Source organism: Caenorhabditis remanei, chromosome I (assembly GCF_010183535.1).
Source record: "Caenorhabditis remanei strain PX506 chromosome I, whole genome shotgun sequence".
Taxonomy (NCBI): domain Eukaryota; kingdom Metazoa; phylum Nematoda; class Chromadorea; order Rhabditida; family Rhabditidae; genus Caenorhabditis; species Caenorhabditis remanei.
This window is the reverse complement of record NC_071328.1, coordinates 7,799,020-7,817,199: the sequence shown is the minus strand read 5'-3', so window position 1 is coordinate 7,817,199 and position 18,180 is coordinate 7,799,020. Positions and strand designations below refer to the sequence as shown.

Sequence of the window (18,180 nt, the reverse complement as noted above, 5' to 3'; positions counted from 1 at the left end):
TCGATATGTCACACATCACTCATTTAATATGTTCAGTTTTCGTTCTCTCTCCTTTCTTTTTCACAGCACTCAATGATTTTTTGTTGTTTTTCAAGTCTTCGATTCTTTCAGAATCATCTAAACGATGCAGAACTTGGTGTCCAAATTAACAAGTATCCTAATGGAACCAGTCCGTTTAGTCGAGGACCACTTCCACCATTGCCAAATTGTTCGTGGGTATCCAGTAACTCGTCATCCGTTCTACCCAAAAATTCTTGAAAATGCAGTCGACTGGAAGACTTACAAAGACTGTGGAGTTCCAATTCTCGGATTGACTCTAGCTGAGGAAGATGCGGAACTTGTGAGCATTCAAAACCTGAATCATATCAGAAAAAATATTCTGACGATGATGGAAGATGATGCGGAGAGCCAAGAAGTCATGAAAGTATTGAAAGATCGCTTCCCAAATAATACGCTTGCAGTCTCGATGGCATTGAATAATTTCCAATTGGGAAGATCTTGTCAAGAATTTCTTCCAGTCTCAGAATTCAAGATTCCCGATGGAGCGTACTTCACTTATCAGAAGATATCTGAAAGACTCCAAGTCACATACTATAATGAAAATGGAAATGAGTTCACAGCAGGAATCTGTTTGTATCCAGTGTCTCCTGGAACTAACACTCTCAAAGAGGACACTCGCGTTCTTTACGACGTCTTGGACTCGATTGAACCGTTTCCACTGGGAGATAGACAAAAACAACGGAATTACATTGAAGATAAAATCTACGGAAGAAGATGTGGATTGGCTGGAAGACGGGTCATTGTCTACTGTGGAAGCCAAAATGGAATGATGTATCATCTCAAATTCGATGACAACGACGGAAATTATGTCAATGAGTACTGCAAGGAATGCACTCAAGAAGCGAAGAATTATAAATGGGAGGAACCAAAAGGTAATTTTCAATTTCAACTTTTTGTGGAAGCACTCGCCGATCAAAAGCGCTTTTAATTAGAAAACAGACCAATTAATAACAAAAATATATATTTCAGAAAAGTCTGTTGAAGTTCCGAGTGTAGCCGCAGCATCACCCAACGATTCAGAAGTCTCACTTGCAACGAAATCTTCTGACCACAACGGGACATCAAAATTAAAAAAGACTGAACAATTGACGGAAGTTCACAAGGACCTCACTGTTCAAAAAGAGATCGAAGCCGACACATCCTCAAAGAAAGCGGAAGACGTCAAGTATTCAAAAGATTATCAATTGGAATCCGATGCATTCCCCACTGAACGTCTACCATGCGACGATGACATCAATGAGATGAAGGACGATACTCCAGAGATCGACTCCGAGTTCGATGCTGAATTGGTCAATTAATGATACATATCTATTCATTTGTTATTAAATACTCTTGTCACTTTTGGATATCTTTATTTTTGATAAAAATTTACGAGAACGTCTTGTACCAAAACTGTAAATTCATTAATAAGATAAAACATAAAAAATTAATTTCAGACAAATGAGTGTTATTGTTTTTAGGTGGAAACGACCCAAGCGGAATTTGGGCATTGGTGTGAAAATCTACGGGAATTGAGACAATCGATGAGTGAAGAGAGGGAAGTAAGACCGGAAAAGCAGAGATTTCGATTATTTGATATGGTTATTGAATTGAATTTTGAAGAAATGTCAAAGAAAAATGTGGTGGAAAAGGAAGAATACTTTTTAACTTAAATTGGCGACAGTACTTTAATCATTGCGAGCACAAACAACACGAGAATAAGAAGAAGAATGCAGATGATAATTTTCCATTTGTAGCTTTTTCGACGCAACTGTACGGCTTCTTTCACATTTCTTTCAGCTCTGCCAGCGTATTCTGTTGCATTGCATACGCTTGTCTCGATTCGATCGATTGTCTCGCCTGAAAAAGAGTGAAAAATTGTAAATTTTTAGTGAAATTACAAACTACTTTTGTTCGCTTGAATGCAACATCAAACACAACTCAACAAATTCTCCTCTAACAAAACTTTCGAAAAAATGAACGGATATCTCACCTTGATGTTGGATCATACTATGCAAATCCTCGAATAACTCGGCAACTTCTTGAATCTGTTTTTCAATAATCATAATATCAGTTGCCCGGTTCTTGACATCATCAAAAAGAGACTTCTTCTGTTCTGTTCTCATCGTGATATTTCGTGTCAATTGGAATAAACTTCCATTTTCGATAGCATAATCAATTTGATCATCTGTGACTTCGATATTTTGTTTTCGTAGATAAGCGGCCACCTTTAGTCCGGCTCTATTTTTGTATTCGGTATGATCTTCACTGAACTTTGCCATGATTGTTTCGAATGAAGCGACAAGAGCGCGAACCTGGAGAATTGGTTTTGTGGAACTCAATAGTTTGCAAATTTACCTGTTCATGCCTAGCTCTGCCGGTCCCGAAAGTGTTTTCGGGATAGTTTTTCAAGTCCTCTGTTGCTTCACGAAGACGTTGACGAACAACTCGTGCTTGACGAATGAATTGATCACCATGCTCATTCACTCGACGACATTTCAGTTGATCTGCACAACCGGATGCTAATGAGTCTTCCTGAAAGAAAATTGATTTTTCAATAATACATTCAAGGTTTCTGTTCAATTTTTCCAACGCGAAGAGTTTACTCCAGAAAGTTTGTATATAAACAGCTGATTCTTTTTTAACTACAAAACGTGCTTGTAATTTCTGAAGATGTTGTCAGCTTTAATTCAAAAGCGAGAGGAATTTATTTTCTAGATACATACTTCGTTTTCTTTGTTGCTTTCATAAAATACTTTTTTGTCTTCCGTATTATTAATTATTTGTACCAGTTGTAAAAAATAATCACCTGCTCTTTCCGAATTGTCTCTCGATCCATATTTAATGTCATCAGAACATGTCGTATCGCATCAACATTTTCCAAAAATTGCTCCAGACTATTATCCGGAATCTAAACAATTATTTTCATGAACATCACAGTTTCGATGTAAAAACCAACCGCTGTATCTGGTTTACGCTGAAGTATTCCTTCTTCCATACCGGATAGCTGTTTCATTTCTAGAAGACGATCACGACCCGTCATTTCTGAATACAAAAATACTTTTTCAGAGAAGATAACAAAAAATAAAACTGATTGTGCAATTTCAGCCAAGAAAAAGAAGTGGAAACGGTTCAAGAAAAACAACTTCAGAAGTTTGAAAAAACATCGAATAAACATAGCGCACTGCGAAATTTCGGAGTGTCGTAGCTCAAAGTTTATGAAACATTTTAAAAGTCAAAATTCGAATTTTATAATATTTCGGCACATAATTCATGCTTCCTTTCTAGTCGTAATTTTTATAAAAGTCGAATTCATCAATGCGGAACTATCGCTGGCGTTTAATTTGGTCGGCCGAGGTAATGTCGGTAATATTCCGTAGCTTCATTAGAGCGGAACTCAAAATTTCCAGATGAGATGAGAAGGTCGTAATCTTATGATTCAATGAATTCGTAAATGTAAGCAGCTCTAGTTATTCCGATTTCTTTCAATTTGGGAGTTGATACATTTTAGTTCAATAATTTATCGAGCTGCCGAGGAATTTTGAGACCACCATGGAAAGTGTGCACAGATAAATGCAAATTCTCTGCGTTTTCTAACCATAGTTGTTTTCTCCTATTTTCGTTCCGCGATTGGAGTTTCTCAGTCATCCCCGATTTTCCTAGGTTCTCAGAATTTTCTTATTTTCTAACGGGTGATTCGCTGAAGGAAGGTATCTTTATTGAAAGTTTGATTGAAAAGTTATTTTTTTGAAATTCGTCGCGAGAGTAGAAGAGTTAAAGTGTAAATGTAATGAAGAACGACAAGAATGTATCCGATGCCAACGAAAATAACAGTTCCATTCATAAAGCAATTCAGATTTCGCTGGCTTCGAGTTTCCGCCACGGTTAGTTCCGAAGATTTCATCCAATTCTCGATAGAAATCATTTTAGACGATGTAGTAGTTGGATGTTATATCTGTAACAGTCTTCCTTGTTGTTATTCAAACCGGTTGGAAAGCTACTCCGATCGTAGAATTCCATTGGATTGCAGAGCTTAATGACTTTTGAACTCACCTTGAACCGGGATACTATATTTTATAGTTTTCGTCTCTAGTGGTTCTTTGGTTTGTGAAGATGGCGTCCCGATTTGGATTATGAAGGAAACCTGAAAGTCGATATTTTAAAACACCTTTTTTCACCCAAAAAAAACAAGTAACTTACGCCGTTTTCTATTGCAAAAAATATGGATGGAATAACTAGAAATGGTAGAAATGTAAAAAATATATCGTTGAAATGGTCAGAATTAAAATAGTCAAAATCGAAAAACATGGAAGAGTTGGCAAAGAATAGAGAAATAGGTTGGGGGTGAGAGTCGAGGGAGCGTAAACAATCCGGTTATAATCTCTGTCGGTTTTGATTTTATTAAAGGGACAAAGTCATGAGGGGAGACCTGTGTTGTTGTTCCAATTAGGCTTATTTCCCATTTCACCTGGTGGCAAAAATGTGATAAATCAGGTGTAAGATGAGGGGAGAGAGATAGAGAAATTTCAGTTTGGTTCAGTCAGTTTCTGAGAAAGATCAAAGGGAGTAATGAGTTGGGTTTTCAGTAGTCAGAGAGACGGGATTTTTATAGTATTCGACTCGGAAGCAGAATGAAAATAGCGGACTAATAGTAAGGGAAACTGCGCTGAGTTTCAAGGATCCACTTTTTAGTCTCTGTGATTAGATTTTTACCCATGAATGTTAAAAGTCTGAAGAATTATTCCTTCAGATTTTTCTGTTTTTTTTCAGGAAAGTTGTGAGCCTCGTGTTCGTGCAAATTTTTCTTTTTTGAAATATAGTTATTTTCCTTCAAGTTCGTTTCGACAAGTTATTCTGTTCCGGTACTTGATATTCTGATGAAGACGTTGTTGTTTTTCAGCTGTTCTTTCTGATTTCCACAATATTCCAGGAAAGAGCTCTGCACTTGAATTTGAATTTCTGAATGTTGACATGGCATTGCTTGAGAATGTCACAATTGTTATCTAAAACTGGTTCATTGAAGTGAAATATTTCCTGAGTTCATATTAAATTTAACACAATGAAGACGATTCTGAAAGCTTTAAAATTTCTTAAATGATATTTTCTGAACACGTGAATTTACCTACAGTAATCTACAGTAATCACAATTTTGATGAGTTTACAAATAAAGAAAAATAATTAGGAGGTGGTAATTCATCAATTCTAGATATGATATCTGTACGGACTGATCCAAAAACTGATGCATACGGTGGCGGGTCTTCTGGAGTCGTCACGTCATCTGAATTCTCGTCTTCTGAATTTTCATCAGAAGTTGATACTTCAACAGGAGGAACAGTTGGTGGAATAGGTTGGAGAAGTGGTGGCGGACGACGTCTTCCACGTGGTGAGATGAATCTTTTCACTCCGGGACCTGAGATAATGAAGGATAGTTTTTGAAATTTGTTTTTTTTTGTCTTATGGTGATTGGTTTCTACTCGAACGTAACATAAACTTCTCTAGAATTTGGGTTACTGTAATTTTCGAGTGAACAATCATCATGTTCCCAAATGACTTGGAAACTCACCGATTAAATCAAAAATCATCTCCTCTGGCAGCTCTCCGAAAAACCATGGCTCATTTGGAATTCTCATATAAATACAAATTCCTGCCAAACAAGTACATCTTCGATTATGATAAAATGTAGCCTGTACCCGCCCAGTGACCATTTTATAAGTGTAATGAAATTCTGATAATATCGTGGGGCAAGGACAATAAGGAGCCGGAGGCATACATTGAAATTCATGAAATCTTGCACCCGTCATTGAGCACCACGTGGGAATACATACGGCTACAGTAGTCTCTGGCACGTGGATTGTTGGATTCTCCAGTAGTTTTCGAAGAAGACGTTGGACTTTGTGACGATCTTGATTATAAGCTTGAGCTGATTTTCGAGAACTCGAGAGCCGATAATTCTGTGCTCCACAAAAAAACGTGTGAGTTTGGGATCGGAGTGTGTGGAGACCGGGAATTTTCTCAAATTGATAGAGGATGTTGGGCACTTTCCGTTCACGACGAAGTTTCAGTTGATGATAGATTTGGTGGAGAATCTGAAAGAAAAAAAAATGTTTTGTATTCATTCGAACTTTCATTTTGGATTACTGTAGTTTTTCCCTCGATTCACAAATTTCTTGAAATTTTATTTTCATTCGGATATGAAACAGAGATTTCGTCAGAATTTCCGAGAACACAAACCCAGAAATCGTAGACACACACGAAAAAAAGAACTAAAGGCTGGGTTTTCATTTGTAGTTGTTTATCATATCAAATGAATACTCGTCTGATTATATTCAGAATATGTTTATCACAAAAATAGAATCTTGTGACGCAGGTATCTACGAACGAAGTTATCAGAAAATCTGAGTACCCAGAAAAAGGTATTTTTGTTTCAGTTTTCTACAAGTACTCGAACCATCGCAATAGTAAAAGCAAGTCTGTCTGTGTGTCTGTTTGAAGGCCAAACAAAAATAGAAATAGAACTTACCAAATATATAACAAACATAAGGATTCCTAAAAAGATATGAAAGCATGTTATTTCCACGGAAGCAATTATCATTTCTGTAAGAATCTATTATCTTATTTTTGAAAAATAAAAGAAAGCACTACTTCACAAGTAAAAATAATGGACGCTCTCACAAAAAGATATGTAAATCCATTGAAATTCATCATGGATCCACATATATTCAGAATCGAAGCGGAAGAAAAAAAATAGAGACAAAGGAACTTCAAAAATCATAAAGCTTGCAAGGATTCCAACTTTTACAAAAATGGGCGTGGTCTCAGTTAAAATAACTTTTTTAAACACTAAAAAAGTTCAAAAGTCGTCAAAATCTCATCTATATAATCTCGTAGTAGTCTAGCAGAAAAAAAGAAACGTAAAAATCTCTTTCTTCTTTTTTTGCCACTTCTTTTGCATATCACCGAAAAGGCGTGGGTCCGTCCCAAGGGCAAAGAGCACAAAGGGTTTGTGAAATAGTATATGAAATGGGTGAGACAGAAACAGATAAAAATAGAGAAAAAAGAAAAAAGAGAGAATGAGAAATATCTCAGTTTCGAAATGGGAAACAGCTCGAAAATGGGAAATTCCCATATTTTTCGAAAATAGCGACAAAAGGCAAATTGAAATGAATATGAATGACAAAACTAGTTGAAATCTGAGTTCGATCTGATCGATCCGATCAGTCATAATGCTTTCTTTCTGGTCCACAGTGGACGTGTTTGTCTTTCACAATGAAAATTTTACAGCAGGCATCAAACGCTGGTGAAAAAAGATGATAGGAGTACCTTGGATTCATTACATCAAATAAATGAAAATGGAGTATAAATGAGATTTATCGGAAAGAAAATCTAATCCACTTTTATCAAAAATTCAATCTAAATCTCACGAAATTCAATCAAAAAAGTCATTTTTCTCATAAATATAACTGACTCTTCTTTGATTTTTTATTTTTTTCATTTTCGAAAGACAAAATTGAGTGAAATAACGACGAGACAAAAGGATAGTAGAGCAAGAATATGAGAAATAGCCACTTCTCTTTTTTCTTCTTTTTTTGCTCACTTATATCTATGTGTGTGTCTGTCTAAATCTGATTTTGATATCACACATAGGATTAGTGGATGAATCGGATTAGTTGGCATTGAGAGGGAGGAAAAAAGAAGAAAAACGAATACACTTGAGAAGCAAAAAATATAAAGAAAACGAGAAAAATCAGGAAAGATTTTCAAAGTGCCGGATTTCCTAAACGAGAAATTTCTTTACGAATATCCACTCGGAAACTAGAAAAATTTTCTAATTCTTGGAAATCATAGGGGAAATGATTGTAACGGAACGGAACGATCATCTGAAACAATTTACTTCTAGAGTCAAGGAAAGCGCAAGTGTTTCCTGCTTCGACACCCTAGAAGAGAATTTTTAACTAAATATAATTTTGAAAACATGATGTATACAAAAACTGAAGTCTGTCACATTGACAGCTTGCGGTGTAATTTTTCCTTTTTTAGGCCAAAATCTGACCTTCACAGACTGAATTTAATTCTGTCTCATCAAGATTTTACACAACTCAGAAGCCGCAGAAAATGATTTCACGAAGAAAATACTTTATTGACTTTTATAAAGATATAAAATTACAAAAAGATCATCCTTTAGATGGTGTGAGATTGCACAGAAACTCAATGATGTCCTTGCCGGTGGTTCTAACAGCATAATTTTTAGCGAGTGTCTGGAAAACATTGATGAAAAATGGTAGAAAATTCTTTCAAATCAAACCTCAAAAGTGACGTCAAGTGCAGGCGAGAATGATCCATCAATGTACATGAAAAGCGACTGGTCTGATTTTAAACTGTATTCTTTGTGAATTCTCTGGAAATTTTCACAGTATAAAATTGTTCTTATTTCAGACATTTACTTTTAGAAACATTGCAACAGTGTCCGTTTCCTTAACTTCATATTCTTTATTTCTGATAATGATTTCAGTTGTCGTACTTTTCAGGCGGAGTGTCACTGTTTTAGTAGGAATTTTTGGGGTGGCTTTCGTAGATTTGGGGAGAGTCATTTTCTGAAAAAAAGATTTGTCTTCTTGAAGAGATTAAAAAAAAGATTTCCGCCCTTCAGATCCAATAATACAACAATAAAAGATTTCAAATAAGGATATGATGGAGATGGATTGACCATCTGGTAGAAATCGATTTTGTTGGTAGATGACATTCTTCTTCTGGGAAGGTCAACATGACAAGTTGATGCTGTAGAAATATTTTCAAAAACGTTCCTGCAAATAGAACTATCATGCCACACTTTTGAAATCCGATGAAATTACCATGAATCTATTTGGGGGTTTATTACTGTACTCACAAAGGTCGATCACCTTGGTTAGAGAGTTCTAGGATCCTGTGTTATTTTTGTAGTTGTGGGTGGTGTTGAACGTCTGGTTATCTTTAAAGAGAATTTCAACAGAAGACCTCGAACTCACATGGAATGTATTTTGACTGCTACCCCTAAAGTACTGATTTTTTTTGCTCATTTGATGAATTTTCTTGAGACAAAATGGCCCATAAAGGCTTTTCCTGTGACGTGACCTCGTTTTTGAAAAATTGAGATTTTTCGAAAATGAAATTTTTTCGAAATTTTTTTTTCATTAATTTTTTTCATTATTTTACCAAATTGTTCAGAAAATGGAATTTGCACATAATTGTAGCAAATTTCATGTAGTTTTTGACAAAAATATAACACTCCTGAAAAAATAATTTTTTGATCCTGAAAAAGGTAAAAATGTGACACCCTCCAAAAAAAAATTTTTTTTTTCGAGGTCCGCAGAGGTGACATACATATCATAAGAAAGTGCAACTTATGTGGGTTATTTTTTCATATAGCACTATAGTCGCTTCCAATTGAAAATTGAGGAAAAAATTGCTCTGAAAATTTTCATTTTTCGAAAAAATGTGATATGTCGGAAATAAGTTCGAATTTCTAATATTGTCCAAGCTCCTAATCAAATTCAAAAAAAATAACAATTTTCAGATTATGTTCCACCATTTTCAAACAAAGATTCACGTCCGTGTTAACTTCTCTTGTCATAACACTCTTTCAAAGATTGCAATTTTTCTCATGTGAAAAAAGTTCAACAGCTTATAACTCCCCTGAAACTAAAGGAAACAGGCTCAAAAACACAGAGCAACTCAAAAATAATTATTGATTTTTGAAAATCATGTTTGGGATGTTTTTAGAAAAAAAATTTTTTTTCGATTTTTGATAAGGGGGGACCACATGAAATTTTTCCAGAAACTTGAAAATTTTTTTTTTTCGAAAACAACTCAAAACAAGTTTATAAACAAGAATAGATGCTGAAAACCGTTAATTGTGGTTGTTTTCGAAAAAAAAAATTTTTCAAGTTTCTGGAAAAATTTCATGTGGTCCCCCCTTATCAAAAATCGAAAAAAAAATTTTTTTCTAAAAACATCCCAAATATGATTTTCAAAAATCAATAATTATTTTTGAGTTGCTCTGTGTTTTTGAGCCTGTTTCCTTTAGTTTCAGAGGAGTTATAAGCTGTTGAACTTTTTTCACATGAGAAAAATTGCAATCTTTGAAAGAGTGTTATGACAAGAGAAGTTAACACGGACGTGAATCTTTGTTTGAAAATGGTGGAACATAATCTGAAAATTGTTATTTTTTTTGAATTTGATTAGGAGCTTGGACAATATTAGAAATTCGAACTTATTTCCGACATCACATTTTTTCGAAAAATGAAAATTTTCAGAGCAATTTTTTCCTCAATTTTCAATTGGAAGCGACTATAGTGCTATATGAAAAAATAATCCACATAAGTTGCACTTTCTTATGATATGTATGTCACCTCTGCGGACCTCGAAAAAAAAAATTTTTTTTTGGAGGGTGTCACATTTTTACCTTTTTCAGGATCAAAAAATTATTTTTTCATGAGTGTTATATTTTTGTCAAAAATTACATGAAATTTGCTACAATTATGTGCAAATTCCATTTTCTGAACAATTCGGTAAAATAATGAAAAAATTAATGAAAAAAAAATTTCGAAAAAATTTCATTTTCGAAAAATCTCAATTTTTCAAAAACGAGGTCACGTCACAGGAAAAGCCTTTATGGGCCATTTTGTCTCGAGAAAATTCATCGAATGAGCAAAAAAAATCAGTACTTTAGGGGTAGCAGTCAAAATACATTCCATGTCAATATTAATCAATTCCACTCCAACATGCTCTACGTTCAGCCCGGAGTCGGGGGAGAAGATTTACAGGAAATATTAATGAAGTCAAACTTCTTTGTTGTCAAAAACTGTAGACGTCAAATTTAATGAACTGCTTCTGTCCTGCCTGCCCTCATTCCAAAGTAAAATAAACTTTTAAAGGTTCCGTCAATCTTGAATCATTTCCATTTTTTATTTGAACTGTGAGTACAATTTGACAAAATGTCGGTCTCTTCCGGAAGTAAAGAGAGTAAAGACAAGTGAGTTGGGGTTTCTGGACACAAATAGTTCATTCTTTCCAGAAAAAAGAAAAACACAGTGAACAAGATTTCGAGAATGAATCAAGTTGAAGAAGGCAGCAGTGGAAAGAAAAAAGAAACGACTTCGACTGGAAGTAGTGAATCGAAGAATACTAGTATGAAAGATGAAACGTTTGATAAGGCGAGAGGAGCAGTGAAGAATACAATTGGATGGATGGTACAGACACAATCGGTAAGTTCTCTTCTTCAGAATTTCATGTATTTTCAGACTCTATTCTCAGAAACAATCGGGTTTACTCGGCTTTTTCAAAGCTGCAACATTCGAACGAAATCCCCCGGAGAACCACAAAACGTACGCATTTCAAGCAAATCGTGAGAAGAATCGAAATCCAGATTTTCCGTTGTACGATCATTCGAGAGTTCGTTTAAAATGTGAAGCTGAATCTGATAACAACTACGTTAATGCCACGAATATAACATGTCAACCGTGTGATCGAAAATGGGTTGTAGCCCAACATCCGATGGAAAAATACTATGAAGGCATGTATAATGAATCAAATAACTCTTCATCTTTTAAGAATTTTTTTTAGATTTCTGGAGGATGGTATTCTACCAAGAAATCGACGTCATCTTTGCAATTTTCTCGCCGGACGAACAACTTCCAGTGTATTTCCCAACTGAACAAGGCAAATTTTTCAATCACGGACAATTCTTTGTGCATTGTTGGAAACTGACACCTCCGTCTGGAAAGTATCAGGCTACAAACTACACAATTGAGGTGTTGCCTGCAGGATGCTCGAATGCCAGATATACGACTATCCTTCATTATTCTCATTGGCCGAAAGGACATGTAGCACCAAGTCCAAAAGTTATTTTGAAGGGAATTCAAGCACTGGATCCAGCTGAAAAAGTAACGAAGAGCAAATGTCTCATTCATTCAGCAGAAGGAATCAATCGATCGATGAGCTTTGTAATGGTAGATTATGTTGTTGAACTGATGTTTCGGAATAATACTGTAGATGTAAAAATAACAAGTTTAGTAGGGGACAAACTCATTTCACACTTTACAGATTCCCGAGCTGATCACCCAATTACGAAGTCAACGTGGCGGTGCATTCCAGAATCGAATCTTCTGTCTGTATGCTCTCTATGTGGCAATTGACTATGTCAAAATCCGTCTGACAAAATTCAAGAATGCGCCTGAAGTTCTTCTGGAGATTACTAATTTGCAGAAAGCAATGAAGAAAGAATTCTCTGGTGTTATACCACGAGAGCTGGGTTCATCGAAAAAAGGAGCAACTATTGACGCAACTATTGAATGAATTATTATTCTTTTTGTGTTGGAGGAATAAATTGAGAACAGAATTTGATGCATACTATAATTGAGATTCTGACAGAGAATACTGTTTTAGATTTCCAAAAAGAGTAAACAAATTATTTTCTTCAACATAACTAGTTTCTTCTTGCTCCGTCCGATGGTAAACAGTGCTGACCTATACTAATACAAATAGATTCCCCTCCGTCTTCCATTGACCAGCTTGAGAGTTTCGAAACAAGATCTACCGTTATTTAGAATCACACTATCACAAGGCCTAAACTTCAGAATGGTTAGTTTAACATTTATGTCAAAAGATTTTAAATTACTGGTCTTTCCAGAAATCTCTGCTGATCCTTGTCTCATTTCTCGTCATGGCGTGCTATTGTTTTGACGATGAAAACATCAATTCTATTCTTGGTAAGATTTTCTCCAACTGTACTGTTCAGAAAAACAATTTCTGGAATTCTTTTTTTTTCAGAAAATATGAAAAACCTACAAAATGATCCTGAAGCTATGAATAAGATGTCAGAAAAGTTGATCAAACACATCAGTAAAAATCAGAAAATGGTAAATTCGAATGAATTCTGATGAATAAACCAATTAATTTTTCCAGGGTAAACATCCTGACAGGTTTCCAGTGGCAGGAACCATTATAAGGTGAGATATGAGATTTGAGTGCTCACCAAACCGTAAGATTTTCCAGAAATGCACCTATCCCTCGTGACGTGGATTCACTATGAAGTGGATAAAAACCTATGAACATTATGAACACTTCTATACATTTATTTTTATTTTTATAATGTCTTCATAAACTTTCTTATTTGAATGTCTTTATCTGTAACATCTTCTTCCTTGTCTTTAGTTGTCATTTTGGCTCTTGTACCCAATAGAGCGATTATTGAGGAAAATAAAATACATGTTATCAAATTTTCAAGTTCTCTTTTACAGGTTCTTAAAACACTTTATGATTCATCCGGAAATTCTCAATGAATCACCAGTTTTGAAGAAATCCAAGAAACTTCATTCCGTGCCGCAGTTTTGCGAAAACCGCACGCGCGCATTGCAAGATGCCTCATCACTGAGTCCCGCCCTCGTTCTCAAATATTGTATTTTCCATACATCTGTTTAAATACTTGATTAAAATTCAAACTATTAGTGACAATATCTAGCTTCTGCTTCCATCAGTTTCTGTATATTTCAGTCACTTAAATTTTTTGTTAAAAAATTATTTTCTTATAACTGTCCGATTATTGATTTTTTTAAAATGGAATGTCAAGACTCAGACAACTCGATATCAATCTAATTCAAGTAAATTTAGAGACTAACGCGACCCAGTTAGACTGACGTACAGTCTAATTAGACTAGCATTTTGTCTAATTAGACTAGCATTTTGTCTAATTAGACTACAATTTTGTCTAATCCAACTAACATACAATCTAATTAGACTTGCCTGTCTAATTATACTTTAAAACTGTCTATTTAGACTTTAAAACTGTCTAATTAGACTTTAAAAAGGAGCTAATCTAACTAGATTGTATTTAGATTGCTATTCTGTCTAATTAGACTTCGGTTGTCTAATTAGACTAACATCGAGTTGCCTGAGGATTTGATTGTTTCATTATAATGCTCAAATTTTAATTCAGTGTTTTGGCGTTCAACGCTAATACGTAGTCTATCCATAAGTTTTGATGACAATTTTTCTATTTTCCAGAATGACAGAACCACAAGATACTGCGCCGACTCCGAATTCGGACAAAATTAGAACGATTCGTGCGTATTACAAGTTGTGTCAAAAGCCAGAAAATCGCTGTATTGTTTTAAGAGTAAGTGTTTTATTTAACATTTCTGTGAAACGGAATTACTTCCAGGACAAAACTTTCTTCAACACACTCCCCACTCTCCTCAAAGACGACAGTTCAGACGTTATTCGATACACAGTAAAGGTTAGAATTTAATACATTATTCAGCGAAACGGTTAGAATTTAATACATTATTCAGCGAAAACTCAGAGTATTTTTCCTCAACAACATTTTATTACAGCTGTTGTAATATCGAAATGTTTCAATCTTTCAGATTCTCGTCCTGCTCACCGAACAATCTGAGAACATCGAACAACTTCTGAAGTCCGCAGAACTATTGCCATCTTTAACAGAAGCTTGTGAAAACATCACAAATCCGAGTGTAAACTACAATCTCGTTCTCATCTCCAGTCGTATTCGAGCAGTCAAAAATTCATTAGAAGCAAGAAAAGCAGTGGCCGCCGAGAGAGAACCATTAGCAGACGCAGTGAAAGAGCTTGATAAGGGCGGCACTCTCCATCGAAAGTTCGTGGGACGAAAATCGAAACAAATAATGATGGAATTCGATGCGGATGAGTTTGACGAGCAGAAGAAACGAGAAGTGGAGAAAAATCTTCTAAAGAAGAAAGGGGTGATCAGTGTCTATATAACAGAAAATAACGGAATCCCACGTGCAGTTCTCCGAACAATTCCCACAATTGAGGCTAAAGAAATTGCTGTGGTTGTATTCAGTGCTGGCCTGGAATACGCTGCGCAAATACTAAAAGTGGAAGACGGCGGAGAAGAGAAATTTGAGATGTATGCTTCGGAAATTCAGAAAGGAGGAGGTCCGAAAGATTATCCGGAATATCTAGATGATGAAATGCTTCACGTAGATCCGACAAGTTGTGTGATAACTAACGAAATGGCTAATCATGGTGCTGGGCAAGAAGGCGGATGGTTTAGTTCGATCACATCTTTTGTGAAAACTTCATTCTGGTAAATAAAAAAAACCATGGTTTATTATTTCCCTTTTTCACCAGAACCAGAAAAACCTTAAAGTTTTCCATGGAAACTCAAAACGCAAATCTATTATCATTCTTCTTTCTTCAAAAAATGTATTAAATTTTCCTACGGTTTTTCTCATTGTTACTTTCTCCTTATCTCGTTCTTGTTCTCATTATTATCATGATCCTCTCAAATTTTGTTTTTTTTACGAGATCTCCCCCACCCATATCGATGAAATCTCCCTCGTGAACATAAATCGTTTTGTTTAATATTTTCATTCATTATTCGATATTTTTTCAATGTTTGGAGCTGTTTCGATGCAGCGTCTTGTACTTGATTTGGCTTCACGAGTCAACCAATTTTCAATCAACTTTATTTCAGTGACTGCAACGATGATGCTTCATCAAACAACCAATTCGTATTCTATGTACACCGGTAAGTATTTCGTTTCCAATTTGACACCAGTAGACCACTTAGAATACAAAGTTCATCACACATCTACCTACCTAACTACATAATCTGCTCGATAATATCTGAGTTTTAAACTTCCAAATTTCAGATCATGAAATCGAGACTCGTACTTCTCGTATTCGTGCTGCTATGTTTCCCGATTGGACACCTCCAACATCCGCAGCTGAAGCGACGAACTCGTCATCAAGTATCGTCGAATTAATGCATATGCCAACTCAGCAACTCAAGAAATCTGTTATGGATTTGCTCACCTATGAGGGATCGAATGATATGTCTGGAATGTCACTTCCAGATTTGGTAAAACTTATGTGTGATCATGATGAATCTGTGGTTGCAAGAGCGGTTCATCGAGCCTACATGCTCTCAAGAGAGGATCCTAACTTCTTCAATACACCTGGATTTGACCATAGAGCGTTCATCGAGGCGTTGATGCATGCTTCAAAGTGAGTGAACATCCTCATAGTTGATACGAACTTCTAGATATTCGGGGAGTTATAACAAAAAAAACATACGAACTTTTCAGTAGCTCCAATGTGAACGTTCGTCGTAACGCTATCGGAGCTCTTTCTCATATGTCTGAGCAACGTGGTGGGCCGCTTCTTATCTTTAGAAGTGGAGGACTCGCAGAAATTATTCGGATGCTGTATGATTCGTTGGAGGTACGAAACAGTATTGATGTTCGCTAATACATTTATTTCAGAGTGTTGTTCATTATGCTGTCACCACACTTCGCAATCTTCTGATGCACGTTTCCGAGTCTAGAGGTCAGGCAAGAGCTCTAAATGCGGTGGAAGCTCTCACTCCCCATCTTCACAAGACGAATCCGAAACTTCTGGCTCAAGTCGCAGATGGGTTGTATTTCTTGTTGATTGGTAATTCCAGAACCTTCTCACACTTTTCCTTAACTTACCTTCTTTCTAGATGATGCTCAATCTAAGATATCCTTTTTGTCTCTTCTTGGACCTCAAATTCTTGTTTCCATTCTTCGTGAATATTCGGAACACCGGAAACTGATCTACACTGTTGTTCGATGCATCCGTTCATTGTCAGTGTGCCCCAGCAATAAGCCAGCACTGATTAGTCTAGGATGTCTCCCGGCTCTGTACGCTGAGCTTTGTGCTGCTAAAGATGAGCGTTCTCAGACTGCCATCCTAGTCGCAATGAGAAACCTATCGGATTCAGCAACAAATGAGGAGAATCTAACCCAACTAATTATCAAACTTCTGGAAATTATTCGCACTGCAAACGATGGAATGACTGCTTGTGCATGTGGAACTTTGAGTAATTTGACATGTAACAATACTCGAAACAAGCAAACTGTATGTTCGCACGGAGGAATTGATGCGCTTGTCACTGCGATCGGTCGTTTCCCGGATGTCGAAGAAGTGACTGAACCAGCTCTTTGTGCATTAAGACATTGTACGGCTAGGCACTCATTGGCAGAAGAAGCGCAAAGTGAATTGAGAATCTGTCATGCTTTCCCAGGTATGTCGTCGGGAAATATAGGGCGGCGTACCTCAATTCAGACATTGTATTCTGAATAAATATTTATATTTCATCCTCATCAGTTAACAAAATCGTTGATTTTTCAGTTATTCTGGATCAATTGGCCACCCTTCGCACTCCTGTTATCAAGGCAGCTCTGGGTGTCATCAGAAATTGTGCTCTCCTCCAAACCAACCTCATTGAATTGACTCAAGAGCAAACTGGAGGTGGTCATACTGCGGTATCTCTTACAATGGATATTCTTCGAAGAGCTATTACAGCAATCGAAGAGAATCCAGATATCGCTGTTGACGGAGTACCAATGTGGGGAGTAATTGAAGGGTCTGTTTCTGCTCTTCATCAATTGGCCAATCATCCAGCTGTCGCTGCTGCCTGTTGTGATGATATGGGACAGGTGGGAAACCCAGAATTCCCACCATTCCTTGACCTACTTCATCGTCTTTTATCTCACCCAAAATTGAATTCAATGGAAGACGAAGTGCTCGAGCGAGAGATTCTTGGACTTCTGTATCAGTTAAGTAAGCGTCCGGATGGAGCAAGAGCTGTGGAATCAACTGGAGTCACTGTCTTGCTCATGGAATCGCGTGGATCGCAGTACAAATCAGTCGTCACTTACGCAAATGGTGTTCTCAATAACTTGAAAAGAGGAGATGCTGCTGGAATGATGAATATGTCTAATGTAAGTTTGAAAATTTTTTCGAAAAAATTAAAATTGGCACTATAAAATTTTGATTTTTTTGACAAAATACTCTTTCAGTCTTACGAATATGAGATGAGCGGAGGAGGAAACGATTGGCAGCGTGATGGGCTCGAAAGAGAGTTGTTCGCTGAGATGTATCCAACAAATGATGGTGGTCACTCGGAATCCATCAATGTCGCTTTGAATAACTCCCAAATGCGTCCAAACCATAATTGGTATGATACCGATCTGTAATAATCTGTAAACTGCATAATCTGAAATTGTATCTGAGACAACTAAGTAATAATCTTTTATGTACCCTTATATGTATTTATCAAACCTTTTGGGATAATTATGTACTTGCATTTATTGG

General features: G+C 36.2%; 8 protein-coding genes across 8 annotated transcripts; 5 read left to right on the top strand and 3 right to left on the bottom strand.

Moving 5' to 3' along the window:
• Positions 1 to 124: 124 nt before the first annotated feature.
• Positions 125 to 1,358, top strand: GCK72_001523 (uncharacterized protein; the record flags this gene model as incomplete). The annotated part of the gene is made up of 2 exons (XM_003097662.2): positions 125 to 932; positions 1,030 to 1,358. The coding sequence occupies 2 exons, from the start codon at positions 125 to 127 to the stop codon at positions 1,356 to 1,358; spliced, it is 1,137 nt and encodes a 378-aa protein (XP_003097710.2).
• A 350-nt stretch (positions 1,359 to 1,708) lies between these two features.
• GCK72_001522 (uncharacterized protein) lies at positions 1,709 to 3,082 on the bottom strand (the record flags this gene model as incomplete). The annotated part of the gene is made up of 5 exons (XM_003097674.2): positions 1,709 to 1,899; positions 2,033 to 2,354; positions 2,398 to 2,574; positions 2,849 to 2,950; positions 2,999 to 3,082. 5 exons carry the CDS (start codon positions 3,080 to 3,082, stop codon positions 1,709 to 1,711), a joined length of 876 nt encoding a protein of 291 aa, XP_003097722.2.
• Positions 3,083 to 4,888: 1,806 nt separating this feature from the next.
• On the bottom strand, positions 4,889 to 6,631 carry GCK72_001521 (uncharacterized protein; the record flags this gene model as incomplete). The annotated part of the gene is made up of 4 exons (XM_003097622.2): positions 4,889 to 4,978; positions 5,265 to 5,449; positions 5,603 to 6,125; positions 6,560 to 6,631. 4 exons carry the CDS (start codon positions 6,629 to 6,631, stop codon positions 4,889 to 4,891), a joined length of 870 nt encoding a protein of 289 aa, XP_003097670.2.
• Positions 6,632 to 8,210: 1,579 nt separating this feature from the next.
• On the bottom strand, positions 8,211 to 8,627 carry GCK72_001520 (uncharacterized protein; the record flags this gene model as incomplete). The annotated part of the gene is made up of 3 exons (XM_003097621.1): positions 8,211 to 8,294; positions 8,342 to 8,434; positions 8,481 to 8,627. The coding sequence occupies 3 exons, from the start codon at positions 8,625 to 8,627 to the stop codon at positions 8,211 to 8,213; spliced, it is 324 nt and encodes a 107-aa protein (XP_003097669.1).
• A 2,382-nt stretch (positions 8,628 to 11,009) lies between these two features.
• On the top strand, positions 11,010 to 12,369 carry GCK72_001519 (uncharacterized protein; the record flags this gene model as incomplete). The annotated part of the gene is made up of 5 exons (XM_053723009.1): positions 11,010 to 11,047; positions 11,090 to 11,279; positions 11,329 to 11,527; positions 11,638 to 12,068; positions 12,118 to 12,369. The coding sequence occupies 5 exons, from the start codon at positions 11,010 to 11,012 to the stop codon at positions 12,367 to 12,369; spliced, it is 1,110 nt and encodes a 369-aa protein (XP_053591654.1).
• A 47-nt stretch (positions 12,370 to 12,416) lies between these two features.
• GCK72_001518 (uncharacterized protein) lies at positions 12,417 to 15,146 on the top strand (the record flags this gene model as incomplete). Its single annotated transcript, XM_003097680.2, has 8 exons — positions 12,417 to 12,472; positions 12,621 to 12,654; positions 12,704 to 12,782; positions 12,844 to 12,932; positions 12,979 to 13,022; positions 14,077 to 14,188; positions 14,234 to 14,308; positions 14,439 to 15,146. The coding sequence occupies 8 exons, from the start codon at positions 12,417 to 12,419 to the stop codon at positions 15,144 to 15,146; spliced, it is 1,197 nt and encodes a 398-aa protein (XP_003097728.2).
• Positions 15,147 to 15,450: 304 nt separating this feature from the next.
• On the top strand, positions 15,451 to 16,308 carry GCK72_001517 (uncharacterized protein; the record flags this gene model as incomplete). The annotated part of the gene is made up of 3 exons (XM_053723008.1): positions 15,451 to 15,586; positions 15,711 to 16,065; positions 16,146 to 16,308. 3 exons carry the CDS (start codon positions 15,451 to 15,453, stop codon positions 16,306 to 16,308), a joined length of 654 nt encoding a protein of 217 aa, XP_053591653.1.
• Positions 16,309 to 16,364: 56 nt separating this feature from the next.
• Positions 16,365 to 18,062, top strand: GCK72_001516 (uncharacterized protein; the record flags this gene model as incomplete). Its single annotated transcript, XM_003097670.2, has 4 exons — positions 16,365 to 16,494; positions 16,544 to 17,107; positions 17,215 to 17,807; positions 17,886 to 18,062. The coding sequence occupies 4 exons, from the start codon at positions 16,365 to 16,367 to the stop codon at positions 18,060 to 18,062; spliced, it is 1,464 nt and encodes a 487-aa protein (XP_003097718.2).
• Positions 18,063 to 18,180: the final 118 nt, after the last annotated feature.